Source organism: Rhipicephalus microplus, chromosome 3 (assembly GCF_043290135.1).
Source record: "Rhipicephalus microplus isolate Deutch F79 chromosome 3, USDA_Rmic, whole genome shotgun sequence".
Lineage (NCBI taxonomy): Eukaryota > Metazoa > Arthropoda > Arachnida > Ixodida > Ixodidae > Rhipicephalus > Rhipicephalus microplus.
The window spans coordinates 9,594,554-9,613,404 of record NC_134702.1 but is presented as its reverse complement, the minus strand read 5'-3'; the positions used below and the strand labels follow the sequence as shown (position 1 = coordinate 9,613,404).

Sequence of the window (18,851 nt, the reverse complement as noted above, 5' to 3'; positions counted from 1 at the left end):
AGCTGGCGGTGGCTGCTGATCGCGTCCGAGGCACGCCGCGAGCGATCGTGCACGCATATACACACACACGCGGGTACGGCTTCCCGAACGACGCGAGAACGCTTGGGTGAAAGTGCCGCTCTTTCGTGTGCCGCCACTTTTTGCTTCACTTGGCGCAACGAGTCCGGTCAGCGGAGAAAACGGAAATTCTCGAGCGGGCTTCTCCCCCGAGCAGATGCCATGGCGCGTTTCCTTTGCTGGCTCTGTGGGTCGAAAACGAATTTCGCGCAGAGAATGTTCGTGGCGAGGGGGCTCTTGATGGCATTGCGTGTTTTGCTATTCTATAGCGCGTAGTTGCACCGAGTGAAAGCACGAAGGAGTAACGACAAAGACAAGAAGTATACGCCTGTTCCTTCTGCAAGTGACCTTCTTCGGGGATAAAAATTCCTAAACGTCCATGGGGTGTTTGGTGCAGCCGCGATGTTTCGCAAAGCGGACCTGTCCTCTTCGAGGCTGCAACTGTCGCAGTCTTGAAGAACACAACTCACCGAACAGTCGTCTAGAGCACACACCTACCGCTCACGAATTTTTCACCGCAAGCTTCCATCTTTCTCTTCCTGCCCCCCCCCCCCCTTTTTTTTTACTTCCTCGAGGGCTGTGACACACAGTGAACGAGACAGAACCTCGGGCCGCCTCACACGCAGCGCACTGTCGACAATTTTCGGCTTTGATATGCTTTTTCTTTAGTATTTAGGCTTTTGTACCAATTACATTACTGGGACAATTACAGAACTAGAATAGCACGTTTCTGAAAGTCTACCAATCTGAGCACATAAACTATCACGCATCTTGTGGTCACACGAGAGAAAACTGAATATATACACATGATGTCACTAACACTTTTTACCACATCGGCATGTGTCTATTCGAATGCTAGCAAGTTTTTTATTTTTCTATGGATGTATAAAAGTTTACAATGCCACCAAACATGATCTGCAGCGAACGTCAGAATAATAAGATTAATAATAGTACACCTGGGATTTTTACGCCCCTGAACTACGATATGATTATGAGAGACGCCGTAGTGGGGGGGGGGGGGGGGGGGGCTCCGAAAGTTTCGACCACCTCGGGTTGTTTAACGTGCCCTGACTTAGTACATGGCCCTCTACCATTTCGCCTCCATCAAAATGCGACCACCATGGCGGGGATCGAACCCGTAACCTTCGGCTCAGAAGTCGAACACCATAGCCACTGCTCCACCGATGCGGACGGAACGTGAGATTAATACCTAGAAACTGCACCTGATTGTCAGCAGGAATCTCGGTCGTAAAGAGGAATCGATTCGCCACCATGCTCATTACAAACATTTGAAGTGTCGACTACCGCATTCTCATACGTCGTATTAGTGTTTAGTCGGAAAAAAATAATTGACGCATCCAAAAACATTAAGAAACACGATGATTTAAAAAGCCAGGTAAAGTTTCAAAAGGTAAAGCTTCAAAATATGCAAAAATATGTGTTTCCACTGGCATGACCAAAAGTGGAATAGAGGTTGGTGGTTCAACACGCACCCCCCTTTTTCTTTCGCTCTTTCTCAAAAAAAAAAAAGTGTAAAGTAACGCGCTTGGTTTCTACCGCAAAGCAGACAGGTGCCCTTCTTTTGCAAGAAGGCGTCATTTTCAAGTGAAGGGAGCGTGGACTTCAAATAGAGTTCTAATAACGCCATAGAACTGTCGATAATGATGGAAGCTTTCTTAAGGAAAGCAGCTTTACCGTTTTTCTCGATACAAACTGTGACTATATGTATACCTTAAACATTTCGTCATGGCAAACCAAGCTAAACAAGACGTCAACATCAACAGACAGCTGAAGGCCTACACTATATATATTTTGATCGTGAAAAAAAAATTAACCCCTCCTTTAAGTTCACATGGTACCTTTCGCACTTATTTATGACAACTCGAAGACAAAAGACATCTGTTTTATCCTTTCCAGCCGATGTATTGTTCGTCCCCCGCCCTTATTAAGAATCCTTTCTGGCCCTAACGAGGGTTTGCATTGTCTCCAGGGTTGAAGACACTGTAAGCTCTCTATAAAACAAACAAACAAACAAACAAACAAACAAACAAACAAACAAACAAACAAACAAACAAACAAACAAACAAAGAGGGACACAAAATGAAACACAGATGTATGGACGAAGTGCAAGATAACAGTTTATTGGAGAGAAATTAGACCTTATTTATATCAACATCTAACACTCACTGCGTAATATGAAGCAAAACGAGTATACAGTATACCGTAACACCGACGTGTTGTTATACCAATGGGATACCTTACTTCTTTGGTTGATAAAGAGATCGATGGCCTGGTGATGGATGTCTTTGAGACATGAAATCGTGTGCGCTCGAATGGTTGAAAATCACACAACTCACCGGTACGACACCCGCGTGTTAAGGTTTTGCATTTGTTTTGCTTAGAGTATACGCAGTGAGTGTAAGACTTTTGTATAGATCGAATTTCTCACCAATATATACTGTTGTTTGCTTGCGCTTGTCTATCTGCGTTCCTTTTTCTATACCCCTTTCTGTGCGCAACAATCCGCATCATATATGAATAATTGTTGGACTTTAACATCCCAAAACAACCATATGATTATGAGAGAGGCAGCTTTTGAGGGCTCCAGAAATTTCAACCACCCATGGTTCTTTGACGCGCACTTAAATTTAAGCACACGGGTCTCAAGCATTTTCGCCTACATCGAAAATCAACAATCCGTATCAAGATGAACACCCAACAAACACAAGTTGAAACCTTCCCGAAGCTCTCTCTGCCTCCTCTATAGTTTTGCACTGTGCCCACCACTGATCAAGCGATGATGCCATGTGATGACGTCATCATGTGAAGTCACAAACTTTTTTATTGGGGGGGGGGGACAATCTGTGACGCCCTCACGTTATGATGATAATCTTTGACAGCACTCGCATTGACGCCGCCAACGGCCAATTTTCGCGTTTGATGAGAAGGCCATCTCCTTATAAATTTCAGCCTTGTTAACCTTCAACTTCCAAGTGTCCCACTTCCTAACAATGCCGCGAAGGAAACTGTCAACCTTGCGCGTCTTGGAAGCAAGAAAGCTGTCCGGGCTCCCGAATCAGTGAAGAAAAAATATAAACCTATACGTCATTGCTCCAAAATGCTTTACCTCGGACTCGTTGTCATGTGTGCTGTTGGAGTGATACGAAATACCACGTGGCTGAGGAGCGGTGCCCAAATGGACGCTGCATAAATGACAGAAAAAGGGAGCGTCTGCAGAATGTCTAAAAAGAAGGACAAGGCTAATTTAGCTGAACATTGTAATTAGCGGTGTGCGAATACTTAATTTTAGAGCCGAGTCGAATACGTATAATAATCGAATATTGTTCGAATAGTTCTCGAATAGTGAGTAGACCATTTTCGAAACATCTGCAAGAACAATATACACAAACAATCGCATGTGTTGTTGATTATGAAGCTGAGAGCAGTTACTACAAGAGGAAGATATGACCTGAGTAATTTGATACGGCTTCGGCATAGTAGAAACCGATTAAGTGTGGAGTTTTCAGAAACACGTTCAATCGGCAACCGATATGGTGTCGATAGTCAAGTAAATGCTTGGGCTGTGTGCCGATCACTTTATAGATTAAAAAAAAAAGAATGATATTTAGCTGTTGCAAAGTCCCGTGTTTTTGAAGTTATCCCGTTGGTGCTAGTTATTCGAATACTGTTAAACCAATATTTGGTATTTCAAATATTTTCGAAATGGACTATTCCGTTCGAATACCGAATCGAATACACTGCTGTTTGATTGGTTATTAAAAAAATTTCGAATATTCGCACACCCTTAATTGCAATACATGAACTTGTGATCATCAGTTTGACAAGATTATAATTATAATGTATATATAGTCTGCAGACGAACGCACGTTTGAGACTTGAAATGTAGGCGTATCAAAGCAGGCAAGTGATAGCCTTAGTGAACGGTATATCAACTTGTATAAATAGAGAGAACATGCTGCCTGACATTTATTTATTTATTTATTTATTTATTTATGATACCTTGCAGGCTCTGATTACACATAGGGTAAGGGGGGAATACAATGAAGCAGGGCTAGAAAGAATGAAATTGTTAACTTCAGCCACATTACTGAGAGCAATAATAAAACGCTGTAATTTCAAAGAATGCGCAGTTGTCATTAGGTATACAACACTTACAAAAATGGCTAAGTATTATTTCTAGGCAGCAATGAAGGTGTAGATCATTGCTCTCTAGATGACGAGCTCAGGTAGTACAACAGTTGATAAGCATCACTCTTAACTACATTACGAATGAAAGGCTGGCTATGTCCAGGAAACCACATGAACATGGTCAAGATTCCTGGCTATATCTTCAACTGTAAGATGGACACGATAAAGAGTGTAACGAACACGAGGCAAGGTGAACACAGGACCAGCGCCTACTTTCAACTAAGGTTTTGTCGCAGATTATGAGCATATACCACGTATCTGAAACTACAAAAGAGAATAACTGGTAGGAAGAAGGAAGGTAAGCGGACGCATGTCGTCTAAGCTAAAAAGCAAGCCTGTTTCTTAGGTAGAAAAAATAGCTTCGCTTCAGTCCTGACCATCTCAGGCGCCTCTACAATTTCTCTTGTAATCACTTAACCGGCACCTGTTAACTTCGTCCTCTTCAGCCTCCTCTGCTTCACTCCCGGAGCACATGTGCGCCGATTTCTCCGGTGTGCACCATGGCCTGTGCTCATGGGTGAGAGGACGAGTACAGAGAGAAAGGGAGACAAGATGGGTGGACAAACTTTATTGTGGTCCATCGGAACGGGGTTAAGCTCGTTGCAGGCCAGTGCCACGACGCAACAGAAAGACCAAGAGAAAGAGGGAAATTGTCGGCTAAAATAAACGTTTTTCCCAGGCGGGATTCGAACCGATGTACCAATGATCGAAAGGTGAGCGTGTTGACCACTCGGCTGTCTACAGGCATGCAAAAGGGCGTCAGATAGGATGGCGCCTATGGAAGATATAATTACACGCCCCTCACAATGATGATGATAGTGGTTATTATTATTATTATTATTATTATTATTATTATTATTATTATTATTATTATTATTATTATTATTATTATTATTATTATTATTATTATTATTATTATTATTATTATTATTATTATTATTAATATTATTATTATTATTATTATTGTCTGTTAGGTCTCATTATTATTGTTTAAAAACACGGAAAAACGATCCTTAAGTATACACTTTTTTCCCTTATACATTAACGAGGGTTTCGTACTGGCAGACTTGGTGCCGTTAGGTTGTATACGAGGGACTATTGGACAGCCAGCTGCCCACTCGTAATAAGTTCACGTGTTACGTGACGCTAAACCGGCACATAAAGAGGCTGCTAAACTCGCCGCCCTGGCTGGTAGCTCTGACTGACACTCCCACGTTTAAATTGACATAGGTACCCAATAAAGTGGCTGCGGGGATAGCCGCCGTGGTGGCTCAGTGGTAGAGCATCGAACGCGTTATTCGAAGGTCGCAGGTTTGGGTCCTGCCCACGGAAAGTTTTATTTTCACCTGTATACTTTTCTTTCGTCCTATTTAGATTACAGTTCGGTCTAATATCTTCCCCTATACTACTTTCCTTGGCATTATTGTCTGTTAGATATCATATATATATATATATATATATATATATATATATATATATATATATATATATATATATATATATATATATATATATATATATATATATATATATATATATATATATATATATATATATGCAAAAACCATCTGAGACTGTTGATATAATTGATATCGCAATAACATTCATTCCTTCAGTTTTTGCAGTAGAAAGACTTGAAACTCATTATGTGGGCTCTTACGCAGTCTTATGGAGCCCAGTCCTTGAACTCCACGCATTGAAGCTAGACAGAACACGGTGTTGTGTTGCTTCGAAACTCATTGCAAATCAAACATCACCAGTCTTTTTCTTTGCGTTAAAGTTGTATCTAGTTGAACGCTTACACCTCATTGAATTATTCATCAATTGGAGGCTAGATGTGTTCTGACGTATCTTCACTTCTTCTTGCCGTTATGATGGGGAATTGCTCAGGCAATTCATGGCTTTTAACTCGTCCACCGGGCTTTCTGAGGCAATGAATTTAAAACTGTGCTACAAGGTCAGACTTTCTAGTGCTTGTTTTTTTTTAATTAGGGTATCAAAGAAAGGTTGTTAAAAATAACTCCCAAGACGTGTCTGTGAACGGCATGACTTGGAGATCCACTATTTTTCCATGCGTTTCTTGAGAGCTTCCTCGGAAACTCGGAAAAACATACAGTTGCAGCGAGAGTGCAGTGACTCATGTCGTGAACGGCAATCTGTGATTTTCATGTTGTTTCCCTCCCAAAAAGCTCTATATAATATTCTTTTGTGTATCCGAACCCCCCAAGCAAGGATATATAATAGAGAATGAGTGTAAGTTGATGGTTCAATTAATAAGCCTCACTTTATGGCGATCGGTTGCCTTTTTGTCGCATTTTGCCCCTCTCACATGCAAGAATTAAGAAAAAATTGCTTCGTCCTCGGGCACCAAACGAACTAAAATTTTGGTGTTATGTAGCTCGTAGTTCAAAGTAACAAGAAAACATATTTACGTTGCTGTACTGGCGCAGGAGTAACTTGATGAACGGATCCGAAAATTTGGCCGAGAAGAATTTCGCCCCTTTTCAACTGGTCACGCACCCACTGACACCAGCCGCGTAATTTTTCCGGCGTGAACGCTGTGAGCAATCATCAACTATTGCACATGAAAAGGTAGACAAGGGCCAGCGCTTGTCGCGGCAAAAAAGAAAGAAAAAATTAGCTTTTGTATTATATATACAGAGGCCGGCAAAGTCAGAATGTCGCATTTAGCCCCGAGTTTCATTTTGGCACACCTATATACCTTAAGTGGTAGTTCCTAATAGTTTTGATATCACCATGAAATGTATTGTTAAAATTATTTGTTATTTGCATGTAATAGATGATAAAAAAGATACATACAAAACAAAAGGAAAAGGGGTCATTCAGTATGATGGAAATAAGCAGTCTGTGAACGCGAATTTCTGATTTGAAAGAAGATGCGAAAGAAACTTTGTAAGAAAGCCGTACTTATATCTTTTTTTTCATTTACTTATTTCATCCCGACGTGTGCCCGTGAAACTTTACCGTAAACTTGGAGGCTAACATGTCTGGCGGGTTGGTAAATAGCTTCTCCATCACATATCTTCAGCAAAAAGACCATGCATGGGCAGCACTCTCCTTTTCCAATTGAACTCAGGTGGCTTGGGCCGAACCAGAATAAAACGAACATTTCAAGTGATAATTTCAGTGGCCAAGCTAGAAGGAGATTTGCATGGCTCAACCTTGCATCACCCTGACACGCGCTTGACATGTGTGGAACTGACATGTGCTTGTATGTAAGCGCATACATGTATATATGTATGCGCACACATACAAGCACATGCCAGTTTGCAAATAAAGGCAAGTCGAAATTCCCTACATGGGTACGTTCATGGTAAAATCGTTCTTATATGTGGAAACAGGCCTAAATAGACCATTTTATCTCTTTACTTTTCGTGGAAGAAAACGAGATACATTCCGAAGTCGTGGCGCAGAGACATGTTCATCAAAGGGCTAGAGAACTTAATACAAGCCTTCACCACTTGCAGAAAATTAAGACAGATACGCGCCGAAACAAACGAAAAAGACAGTTCTGTTTACGCAAAGCATCGATTGTGAGAAGGTACAACCTCCCAGAAAAGTGTTTTGTTTTTCGAAAGACAGGAGCACAATTTAACTATATAGTCAGATGAGTCTCTATACCTGAGCAGCCTCGCATGTGATACCAGGGGAGGCATGCCCCCATACTGCAGTTCTCTCCTGCAGGAGAGAACAGTATGGGTGCAAGCTTCCCCTAGTTTGCAACATCCAGGGGCAACGTTTTTACGGGTCACAGGGCGCTATCGCACCGTTTGTGTGCTCAGGAAGTCCCCGAGTGCATGTTTGGCGGACTCGGCTCGGCGCCTCCTATACCAAGTGGCGCCCTGGCCACTTGTAACCCTTTTACGCCACTCTATAGGCTTGTATAGTATATAAAGTATAGAAAAGGGCTGGAAGAAAGAGTGAGGACGAGAGAAAAGAGCTGGGTATAGTAAGGGAAAAGCGCAGCAATAACGAGGAGAGAAATGGAGATACAGAACGGGAGAAAGAGAATCAAAGAAAGAGACAGAGAGAAAAAAAGAAAGAAAAAAGAGAAGGAAGAGAGGGAATAAGAATGAGTACGTATCGAGAAAGAATAAAATAGAAATAAACATAAAAAGGGGTGAAAAAAGAAAGAAAGACGAAGAAAGAGAATCAAAAAGAAACAAACAAGGCTGTTTCCCAGCTCCGCACTTCCTTCACTGGTCTGAAACTGCCTTAATTATTAATGTCTGACAGAGCAAACAGGGTCTGAGTTCCTCGTCGGGCAGCCCAACGTGCACCACCTCAAAAGCTTATTTGGCGCTGTGAATACAACTTCAGACGCCAGACCGCTGAACAACATTTTTAAATTGTGAGAACTCGTGAGACAAACTTGTTAATGTAGGGAAAATCAGCCAAATTTTTTCTGCCTCCGTTTATTTTGTGATTTATTCAACTTCCGCTCACTGTTCTTTTTTTTCAAGCGTGTGGCAGACTTCCGTTTTTGGGGCAGGCCTCCAGATCGAGACGGAGCATACATGTCCCGGATATCCCGCTGCCTCCAAACATTGCCACTTGCTCCAAACGTACTATACCAAGCGAATGCATAACTTGCCAGACGCCTGTTTAGAAATTGTTTTCGGAGGGGGGGGGGGGGGGCGTGGTGAGGGGAAGTGGAGGAGAAGGGGCATCCCTTTGATATGGTCATTTTTCGCTCTCTGTGCTATGTCAAAAAAAATAAAAAAGTCCGGGGGCGGGGGCACGAGCCCGGTGTGCCACTACCTGGCTACGCCCTTGTAACTTGCAGATAGTGTTGGACGAAGAGACAGTGTAAAATTTCTTAATTCAAGCTTTGATTGTGCTGAATTGTACTTCAGGGGCGCCTTGTTTTCTCTGGGCTCATAGGCCCAACACAAGTGCTCATGTTCAAAAGGCACCCTCAAATTCAAGAACGTATACTACTGTGGTCTACAGGAAATTCCGTGGTAAACTGAACGGCTTGAAACACCGATTAAAAGAAGCAAGGATACGCGGAAGACTGGGTTGGTGCGATCTAAACAGTATACTCACGAGAGCTGACCCCATAAGAACAAGACAGAAGATAAGATCGATAGGCATCAGAGTAATATATTGGCAATGCATTTGTTTTAATGATAATTTAATGTTCACTGCTATCGGATACACTGCCCTGTTCTGATTTTTTCTCGCTTGTGATATAAAAATTGAGCAAATTGGCATTGATTCACAGGTAGTGTTGTGCAGTTTTCAGCTCCTATGTATACCTTTCTCTTTACGCCTGTGTCGTGTTCCTTTTTTATAAGCGACGTGCATGCAGGCTAAGTTCATGGATGACCGACCAACTAGCCTGAGCTTCAACACTTCTCACAAAATATACGCCTGTTCTACGCTCATGTAGTATATGGTCCAGCAGAGAAATTATACGCAGGTAGGTTTGATAGAGTAAGTGAGTGAGTGAGTGAGTGAGTGAGTGAGTGAGTGAGTGAGTTAGTGAGCGCTTTTCATTAGAAAGCCCACAACAAGAGCGAAGGGAAGCAGCCTGTTTTCACAGTCGCGGGCAATTGGTCCGCCAGATATACTCCGTTCTCAAAAGCGGCTGCGCATGTGGTATACTTCGGTGAAGCGCTGTCCAATATCGGGTGCACTGCAGATCTTGCCACATACTATCCAAGCGCAGAGACAAGCCTTCGCGGGCCCACCAGAGCTTCGCTCCGCGTTTCGCCGACGTTGGCAGTATCGGAGAGGAGAGCTCGTGGTGTAAGCGAGGGTTAATCCGGCCTTCCTGGCAACCGTCCCACCCATCTGCCAGCAGCTGACATCGAGATTCGCCTCGGCCTGTTCTCCCGCACCGTCAAGAATGCGCAGCACGTCTAGACCAGAGATCGGCTGCGCCGGGCGGAGTCGTTGGGCACTGATCGTCCTCCTCCTCGTCACCGGAGAGGCTGCAGCTCAGTCTGAAAAAAGGCTGGCATCAAACGTGCTTAGCGTAACATACGCGGACACACGCACTTCTCAGTGGAACGGGCGCCAGGGACATCGCTGAAAGCTGTGCCCCCCTTCTAGGCCGCAGTGCGTTGCCGCAGTGCGTCAAAGAAGAAGTAGGCGGGGTCCAGCTCCGCCTTCGCCGGTGCTCCGCCCCCTTTCGGAAGGGGGGACGAGGCGGCGGGGGATGTCGGCGCGCATCCTCGGCCGCGCAGCCGGGGATTCGGCGCGGGACGCGGGCCGGCATGGAACCCACGAGTGAGTACGGTCACTTCCCTCTACCTCTGTACCCCTCAGGATCTACTGTTCGGCGGGAAATCGCGATGCACGAAGAGTTGTCTCACGACAGCTGCGGGCCTAGGTCAGTTGCGGAGGTAAACGATTTCGCCCTTTATTGCTACGCGTGTTTGAGAGCGCTGATCGATAATGACACAAAGAAATGCTCTAGCAACGCGCACATCTTGAGGTAAAAATAGAAGAAGTGTGTAGGTGTGACGGGTGCAGTAATAAGAGAATCATAGCAGCTGTAATTTAGCCCGCTTGCTACAGCGTCAGGCTCTCACATCACACAATTCAAGTATAGCTCGGTCGTGCTCAATGAGCGAACGAAAAGTCACCGAAACCTATAACGTTCCAAACCAATGCAGTCTCTTCTTTCAAATTGTCATTAAAATCTCTGCCTGAAGTTTGATCTTTATTGAGCCTATAACCCCAACACCAGAGATTATCACGGCAACTAACAGCACTTATTCTAGGGCACATACAAACCACCTTATGTGAATAGCAAGCGCTACTGATCTTCACCACACGCATTTCATTTTTATATCGCGCAGAGTATTATAGTTCCTGCTATGAACCATCGTGCTCGTTTCAATGATGTTGCTACAACTGAACAGCCCAACACACGAGTAAGCTATAGAGTGATGCATGGTTTTCTTGGGATTCATAAAGTTCACGACAACACAGGCCTTTGAAGAGCGTATCTGTTTCTGTAAAGGTTACCACCAATGCGTGTATCTATCGTGCTCCCAATAGTGGGTCTCCTTGTTCAACGGTGAGTGTGGCTGTGGCAGGCGATTTCTGTTATGCGTAACACGAGGGATGTGGCTTCCTCCATTCCGTGAGTGCGCGTGTGTGGCACCCCGGACAGCGAGGGATGTGACGGACATCTGCAAACAAGACGAAGCAAACATCTGCCGTGCTCCGCCGAGGATTACGAGGAGTCGCCGGAGCACAACGTCGGAGCAAACTGGTCGGCAGCCGACGCCTTCGCGCGTATCCGTTATATATTTCAAATGTTTGTCTCGGACGCGGGGACCGACGTCCTTACTAAGGGACGTCCTTTCGCAGCTCGAAGACCACACGAGGCGGGAAAGCTTCCCAGAGACGTACGCAGCCAAGCCAAGCCCTGTACGAAGTATAGTGCGGCCGTCGAGTGTGCACAGGGAGCGGCAGTGCGACAACGTGTGTGTGCTTTTGGGATTACAAACGTGTGCTGCCGATGCGTGCCATACGGATCGCCCTATACAGCGGCGAAGCTTTCACCGTCTATACGCATGGTCTCTGCTCCGAAGACACGCGATCTGCAGACTGCGACGTGCACAGGTGATGGACACCGCTGCGCTGCTCGGAAAGCGGCTTTGAACCCTTTCGTGAATGCTATAGCTTCATCCGTGGAGATGTATACGACTTAAACGCCGTCGTTTTGCATGCTTGCTCGGTGGAATTTGTCATGTTGGCATCTCGATTCTCACAGTGTGAACGAATGCGACCGCCACGTATATATAATACCAACGTGTCCAATATGCACTCTTCGTCTATGAAACGACAGGAACGTTCTGTTACAAGCATTTAAGCGCATGCTACAATCACTTTGCACATGCTGTTCACGTCTTTTGACTCGTAAGCGTCTTTTCACGTCTTTTGACTCTTAATATATAGGGCTAGTTTCCTCCAAGCGCTCGTGGATTCAGCTCGCTTGTAACGAGCCAACAATGGGGTGCCGGTATAAAATGTTCGCAGCCGGGCAGTTCTCAGCCTTAACAAAAAATAGAGGAAATAGAGGTTGCATGGATGATTTTACTACTCCTTCTTTGTAAATACCATCGTGTAGTTGTCGACGTCTGCGTAGTTATACAGTGAGCTTATTGTCCAGCATTAGGACCTATGCAGTACACATTTCTGGATCTGATAGACGTTTACTTGTAACCTCCAGAGCACCGTCTACCTCGTGTAAGGGTAGCCTAATTTATCTTACCTTCCGTCTTTGGTGAACAGTAATTTCCGACCCATTGAACTGCTTGTAATGACATTAGCTATGTACGGAAGTTTTGTGTTTTGTTACCTTAACGTCAAAAGAACATTCAGGATCAATCGTTATATGAACGAGATATTCGTTCCTTTTGACAGTTCATTGGATTTTCTAAACTGTGTATATCGAAAGAATCTGCAGCGTCTTTCTTTGACAACTTGCTCAATGTCGGTTACTCGCCCTCTAGCATTGCATTGGGAGAAAGACCAGAAACGGAGGTTCCATGCTGCACAGCTTCATCTTTCACAATCTTTGGAAGTCCATGACATATACCAACAAAATATGTTTGAGTAAGCTATCGCACAAAATACACAATCTCTTACAGCCTTTCATAAGCAGTCGTGTATGGCATCTATAGCATGTTGTGAACTGTGTGTAAACATTTAACATTACAACGGGCGTTTCTGTACCTTGCGTCCCCTGAAGAATTAGTCCGAGCCGAGCTTCTCACAGATGCTGTCTCATTCTAGCTTATATAGGAGAATAAGTCAGATGCCCATCGTATACCTTTGCCACAATAGCAACGTTTTCGGGGTCTATTCATTTTGAAAAAAAAAAAAAAAAAGCTGGCTTTACCGTGCAGGTATGGAACGTGCTGGAATCAACAATAACTGCTCTCGTTGCTTACATGAAGCAACAGCAAACTCTATATAGCGAAGGTGGACAGCCTTATGCAGTCGCCTTTTTGTTGCATATGCATACGTAACTTGACTGTAAGCTCCGCAAACAAGAACTTTCTGACTGCTGGAATGCTATACATGTTAGCACAACTCGTTCAACATTTCAACATTTGAGCGATTGTTCCGCAGCTTTCGGCTGCTGCAGGCAGTCACATATAGCATTATAGCTGCACCTCAAGATCACACACGGTTGTTGGGATGGAGAGTCTGAAGGCGCGTCAAAGGCGGCGAGCGGAAGTTTTCACCGGAAGTCCTGTGAGGTACCGATGTTCTCAGGGTCAACATGAAGGGCGTTTGTTTGCAAACGCTCGACCGGGCTGAATTGGACGCTATGCATTTGTCTGTACTAAAGATTTGCGTCTGTGTACGACGTCTGAAAACGAGAGAGGGAAAAGACGAACTCGTACAGGTCACGTGTTAGCACGAAAACAAGAAGACCTATTGTGGTCGCCCAGAGAGGTCAAGTTTGAGCTTTTTTTGCGGCGTCGAATTCATCGCTGGATGGCGGGTTAATATTCCAATGGACGCGGAAACGTTGTAGGCCCATGTGCTCAGATTTGGGTGCACGTTACAGAACCCCAGGTGGTCGAAATTTCTGGAGCCCTCCACTATGGCGTCTCTCATAATCATATGGTGGTTTTGGGACGTTAAACCCCACATATCAATCAATCAGACGGCGGGTTATTAGTGCGTGCCTGTCTTGTTTCATTTGTAGCTTTTTCAAGCATTCGCTTAATTCATGCGTGGTGTTTCTCTGTCCGTCGCATGCCATCACTCTGCATGATAAAATCGCCTTCTAGTTTTTGTCTTTACCACTCCCCCTTTCATTTCTTTTTCTTTTGTCTTAGCCCTTGAGCTTTATAATAATTGTTTTCCGAAACACTTTTACGCTTTAAATGTACTCACTCTTATGCACCATCGTGCAAAGATCAACCAACATATCGTCTTGCCGCTCCACAAAAAAATTTTTCCAATCATTTTCGTCCTTTCCCATTCATTTCAATACTATCATGTGACATGGGAAATTAGCATTGGACTGCATGAATATAAATACAATTGATATATTTTTATCGAATAACTATGCTGCGGTTAATGCAGCGTGGCGAAGGCATAGTGTCTCAGCGTCTTCCTTAGCTATACAAATAGTAAACGAAGGTTACACTCGTCCCTTGTTAATACGAAAAATCGGATAACGCGAACGTGTTCTCTGGACCCAATAAGTGCATGCGTTATTTAATGGCATCAAGCTCTCACGAATTCGGTCATATATATTTGGCACTTACCATCGCTTTGACCGAGGGACTTCGCGGGGCCGTCATCCACCATCGCGTTGTTTGCTCGACCGCCTGGGGTTCTTTAACGTTCACCCCAATTCTACAGGTATACACGGACCTTAAGCATTTTCTGCCGCCGCGGCCGGGATTTGATCCCGCGATGTGCGACTTGGCGCGCGTGAACTGTGTGGATAGGATGCTATCTATGATCGTGTCATTGCGCCGATAGCAACTGTGGTATCGTCCGCAGCGTATTTGGCAAGCATTAGTTACGTTTTCGTCGTGTTTTCAAAACTGCACGGATGTAATATAAGATGGCGCCGCCAAAAAGGCTATGGTTTTGTTCACGACGGACGCTGCACTCAGCAGGTTTGTTTTGACTCGGCGCAATGGGCACGTAATTTCACATAGCCTAAACACTGCTGAGCCTGGCGAAAACGTAGAGCATTTCATCCGCGGTCCGCGCTATGACACGAAATTGGCTGGCTAGGTCGGGTTGGTGGTGGCGGCACGTAACAAGGGAGTGGTGTAGAATGCATTTCTGGGTAATTAAAAGGCGGACGAAATTGCACCATGCACGCATTGTGAGGGAAGTTGCGAACGAGAAAAATTGTGGCTTTTACGCTGCATTTAGACAAAATAAATGCAGGAGTTAGAGATTCACCGAGAAAAAAATTTGTGCGGCTTGCGCCGAGTCGTGCACGGCTGCGTCATAGGGGAGTTGCTGGGGGCTACTTGGTCCTGGCTCGACTGTAGGCTTCTACCTTCTCACCTTTTTCTTTCCCTCTCTTTGCTATACGTACTACACGTAGTTGTGCCTGTTCTCTTTCTTTATATGTATTTTGATTAGTCCGTGACTTTCTGCAAAGTCTGTTTGTTTCACAGTCTTTCTCTTTCCTTTCTTTCTTTTTTCCTTTTCTATTTCATTTCATTTCAATGCCTTCCTCTCTCTGTCTCTCTCTAGCTCTCGCTTTCCTACCTTTATTCTTTTTTAGTCTTTCGTCCCTTCCTTCCTTTCTATTTATCTCTTTCTTTCTATCTCTTTGTATACCTGCGGCCCACGAAAACGTCGAGCATGACAACTCTGCTGTGATAAACTTCTGTAGCACGTATGTGCCACAAGAATTGGGCAAATACCACTATTCACCACAATGGTCCACAAAAAAAAAAAAAAAACCAGTGCAACGCACGGACGGCGAGTTTATACCCATTAAAGAGGCACACGTGGCCGCTTCTCTTGTTTAACCACCTGCACCGAGTGCTTGGGTGGTGTTTGACCGTGTTCTGTCTGGTTCATGATGACGATCATCTTCAATATACGACACACAACGAACCATATATATAGCAGCTCTACTGTAGCATAAGTGTGTTTATTTAACAGCCATTTGTTTATCCTTTCCTTTTGTAAATCGACATATCCAGAATTCGGATATTTTTACAAGCATCATGTTCTTTTACATTGTTTTAGGATTAAAAAAAAATGTAGCAGTGGTGGAATGTACCAAGGTCAACGCGAAAACAAGGAGTCACATTGCTTAAAAATGATGGCTATTTCTCTCAACGAATCAAGGGCACCGGGTGTTGCAATTTCATGTCTTGAATAATCAGTGCTGGTGGATAAAACTGGAAACAGATACTATGAGAGAATACTAACGTTGCTATAGTTAGGACTGTTGTCTTGTTGTAGTAGTATATGCATGCCCCCTGTTAAAGGATTGCGCTCTTGGTAGTGTCACTTTTAGTCCTATGACAGAAGCGCTACAATTGGAGAACCGCTAAACGATCCCTGAGAATGCAAAAAAAAAAAAAAGAAGCAGGTTTTTTTCCTTCTTCAGTTCCCCGCCTTTTCAGCAGGATTCGTGACGTCAGCAGCATGTTCACTTGATGTCATGAGGAAATAAGTTCTTGATTGGTGCATATATACGAGCGATATCTGAGCTGACTCGTATACCCTGTTTTGTGACGCACGCAGTCGCACGCCCGTACCGTAATTCTCTCGCATGGCTATCGTGAAGGATCAACAAATTCCACTTCGTTTTCTTTTTTCTTTTCACGTTTTTGACTGCGCTATAGCGAAGATCCCAGCGTGTAGTCGATAAGTGCGAAATGCTGATATGCTTAACGCTTAGTGCTGACATTATCCACGTGTTCTATACGCAGACGAGTGGCGAGCAGAAGGTGGAGTCGGTATAGTGAAGATGAGAAAGAAACCAATTTCTTGTCTTCGAACTCGGAGGGGTTTAGGTGCCGCTTTGGGGCTTAATGCATAAATAACAGTATTCAAGTGGACAGTGATTGAGTTGACAAAGAATTAACAACATTTCAGGTGCGCCTATATATAGCTGCCAATGATGATTATACAGCAGTGTCCTGAGAAATAGGCATAGCGTTGTTAGCCAAGATATCTCTGACATATCGCGAGGTTGGTGATGATATATGTGGAGGCCCGTGACTCACCATGATAAGCGTCGCGTCTTGCTCGTATACGCAAAGGTTCCAGCCTCGCGTACGAGCGCGCGTGTGGTTTTTTTTTTTTTTGTGTGTGTGATAGCTCATGTATACACATTGCGAGGCGTGCCTCATTCCTCGATTGTTCGACACAGATAAGGGCGACTTGGCTATACGGTGCAATGCTTTTTCGATGATGCTTTTTGTGATTGTTGCCTGTATTTTGCCTGCTTTCAAATAATACGTCCTCTTAGACGAATCGAAGTGCGGCATGTCGACAACACAGAGGTGAAGGTCTGTTGTCCCCAATACTGCGCAGCTTCTTACGTGGTATGAAGGCGTCGAAAAAGCTGTCAATGGTTCTCCCAGCCACGCTCTATCATCACATTGGATGATGAAGCTTCATCAGCCAGTCTGCGCGATTGAGGATGCAACTGTGCACTGTGTATATTCATATCTACAAAGTCAGAATGGCGTTGGGCAATTCAACGTCGGCATCCTTCACTTGCGAGAGTTTATATACACGCACAAAGAGGCACACACACACACACACACACACACACACACACACACACACACACACACACACACACACACACACACACACACACACACACATATATATATATATATATATATATATATATATATATATATATATATATATATATATATATATATATATATATATATATATATATATATATATAATATGAAGGTACAGCACACAGAATCGTTTCCAAATTTCGCAAAACTTACACCGAGGCGAACAATTGAAGTCAGTAGTGTTCGTGCGGGGAAACAGCTGAAAGATAATAACGTGACCCTTTGGACTACTTGTGCATAGTGCAGAGCCAAATGGTGCTTTTATGTTGCGAGTCACTGTTGAGAACTCCACGGAAAAATAAAAATAAAAAGGATGACGAAAACGCGCACGCATCACGAGATGCAGCGCTCATAATATACTTATATATACATACAAGCACGAGCCCAGAGAGGTTTTTGGTTGGACAATAACGGAAAACATAGACAGCGCTGCAAGCCTTGACAAAGACGGCAGACGGGAACGACCCAGACGAAGCGATATATACATACACAATGCTTCCATATTACTATAGACAGCACTTACAATGACACAGAAAAAGAGACAGGACAACTTTGTGTTATTGTGCTTATTTGCTAGTAATTTGAATGCATTCAGTTGGTATTGATACTAACAAGCGCAGCTACATGAATTAATGCATAAACGATGCAGACGTCTGGCGCCTTATATAGTCAACTTTTCAGCGCTATCCTCCACTATGATTCAACTACAGCCTGTACACAAGCTCCTTTTTTTTACAATAACACGTTCTACGATTGATATTCAACGGCTTTTTCGTGCGGTGTCAGTCCTGATCTTGACTCACGCAAATTAAGGAGCCATTCTACCCGACGCAAGGCAGCAGATATCGTGTGTTATACTGTATGCTTGAACCCTCACGTTTTTGCCCCTTTAAGCATACATACTTTGGCTTTTCTTTTCATTATTCTACCCTCTTTTTCTTTTTAGAGTATACTATTGTTGACACCCTTTCTTGGTCGATGATCTCTGGCAGGGGTCACGTATATCGTTGCCACGGTAATCACTTTAGACGCCTTTTCATTGGTTCGATATCCGACAGCCGCCCATTGTTTTTGAGTGCTCCTCAGCAGCTGGGGCGGCTTTCTCCGCCCTCTTGCTCTCCCCGGCCGCCAAGGGTCGAGCGCTTCCGGCTCGCGTGAATCGCCATCTGCCAGCCACACCGTGGCATTGCGAATGCACACTTCCCAGCTCGTTCGTGTGTGCATCTATTGGCTACGATACACGTGCGCAACGATTGATATCACGCG

General features: G+C 44.1%; 1 protein-coding gene and 1 long non-coding RNA gene across 3 annotated transcripts in view; one reads left to right on the top strand and one right to left on the bottom strand.

Moving 5' to 3' along the window:
• The window catches only part of LOC142803587 (uncharacterized), a 254,867-nt gene that overhangs the window by 34,663 nt on the left and 201,353 nt on the right, over window positions 1–18,851 (bottom strand). The gene's annotated exons all lie outside the window — the stretch shown is intronic.
• LOC119163950 (uncharacterized) overlaps window positions 10,460–18,851 on the top strand; it is a 185,723-nt gene continuing 177,331 nt past the window's right edge. The window contains exon 1 of the mRNA XM_075888846.1: window positions 10,460–10,524. Within this exon, the coding sequence (XP_075744961.1) occupies window positions 10,512–10,524 (13 nt within the window). The 5' untranslated portion in view covers window positions 10,460–10,511. The remainder of the gene's footprint in view (window positions 10,525–18,851) is intronic.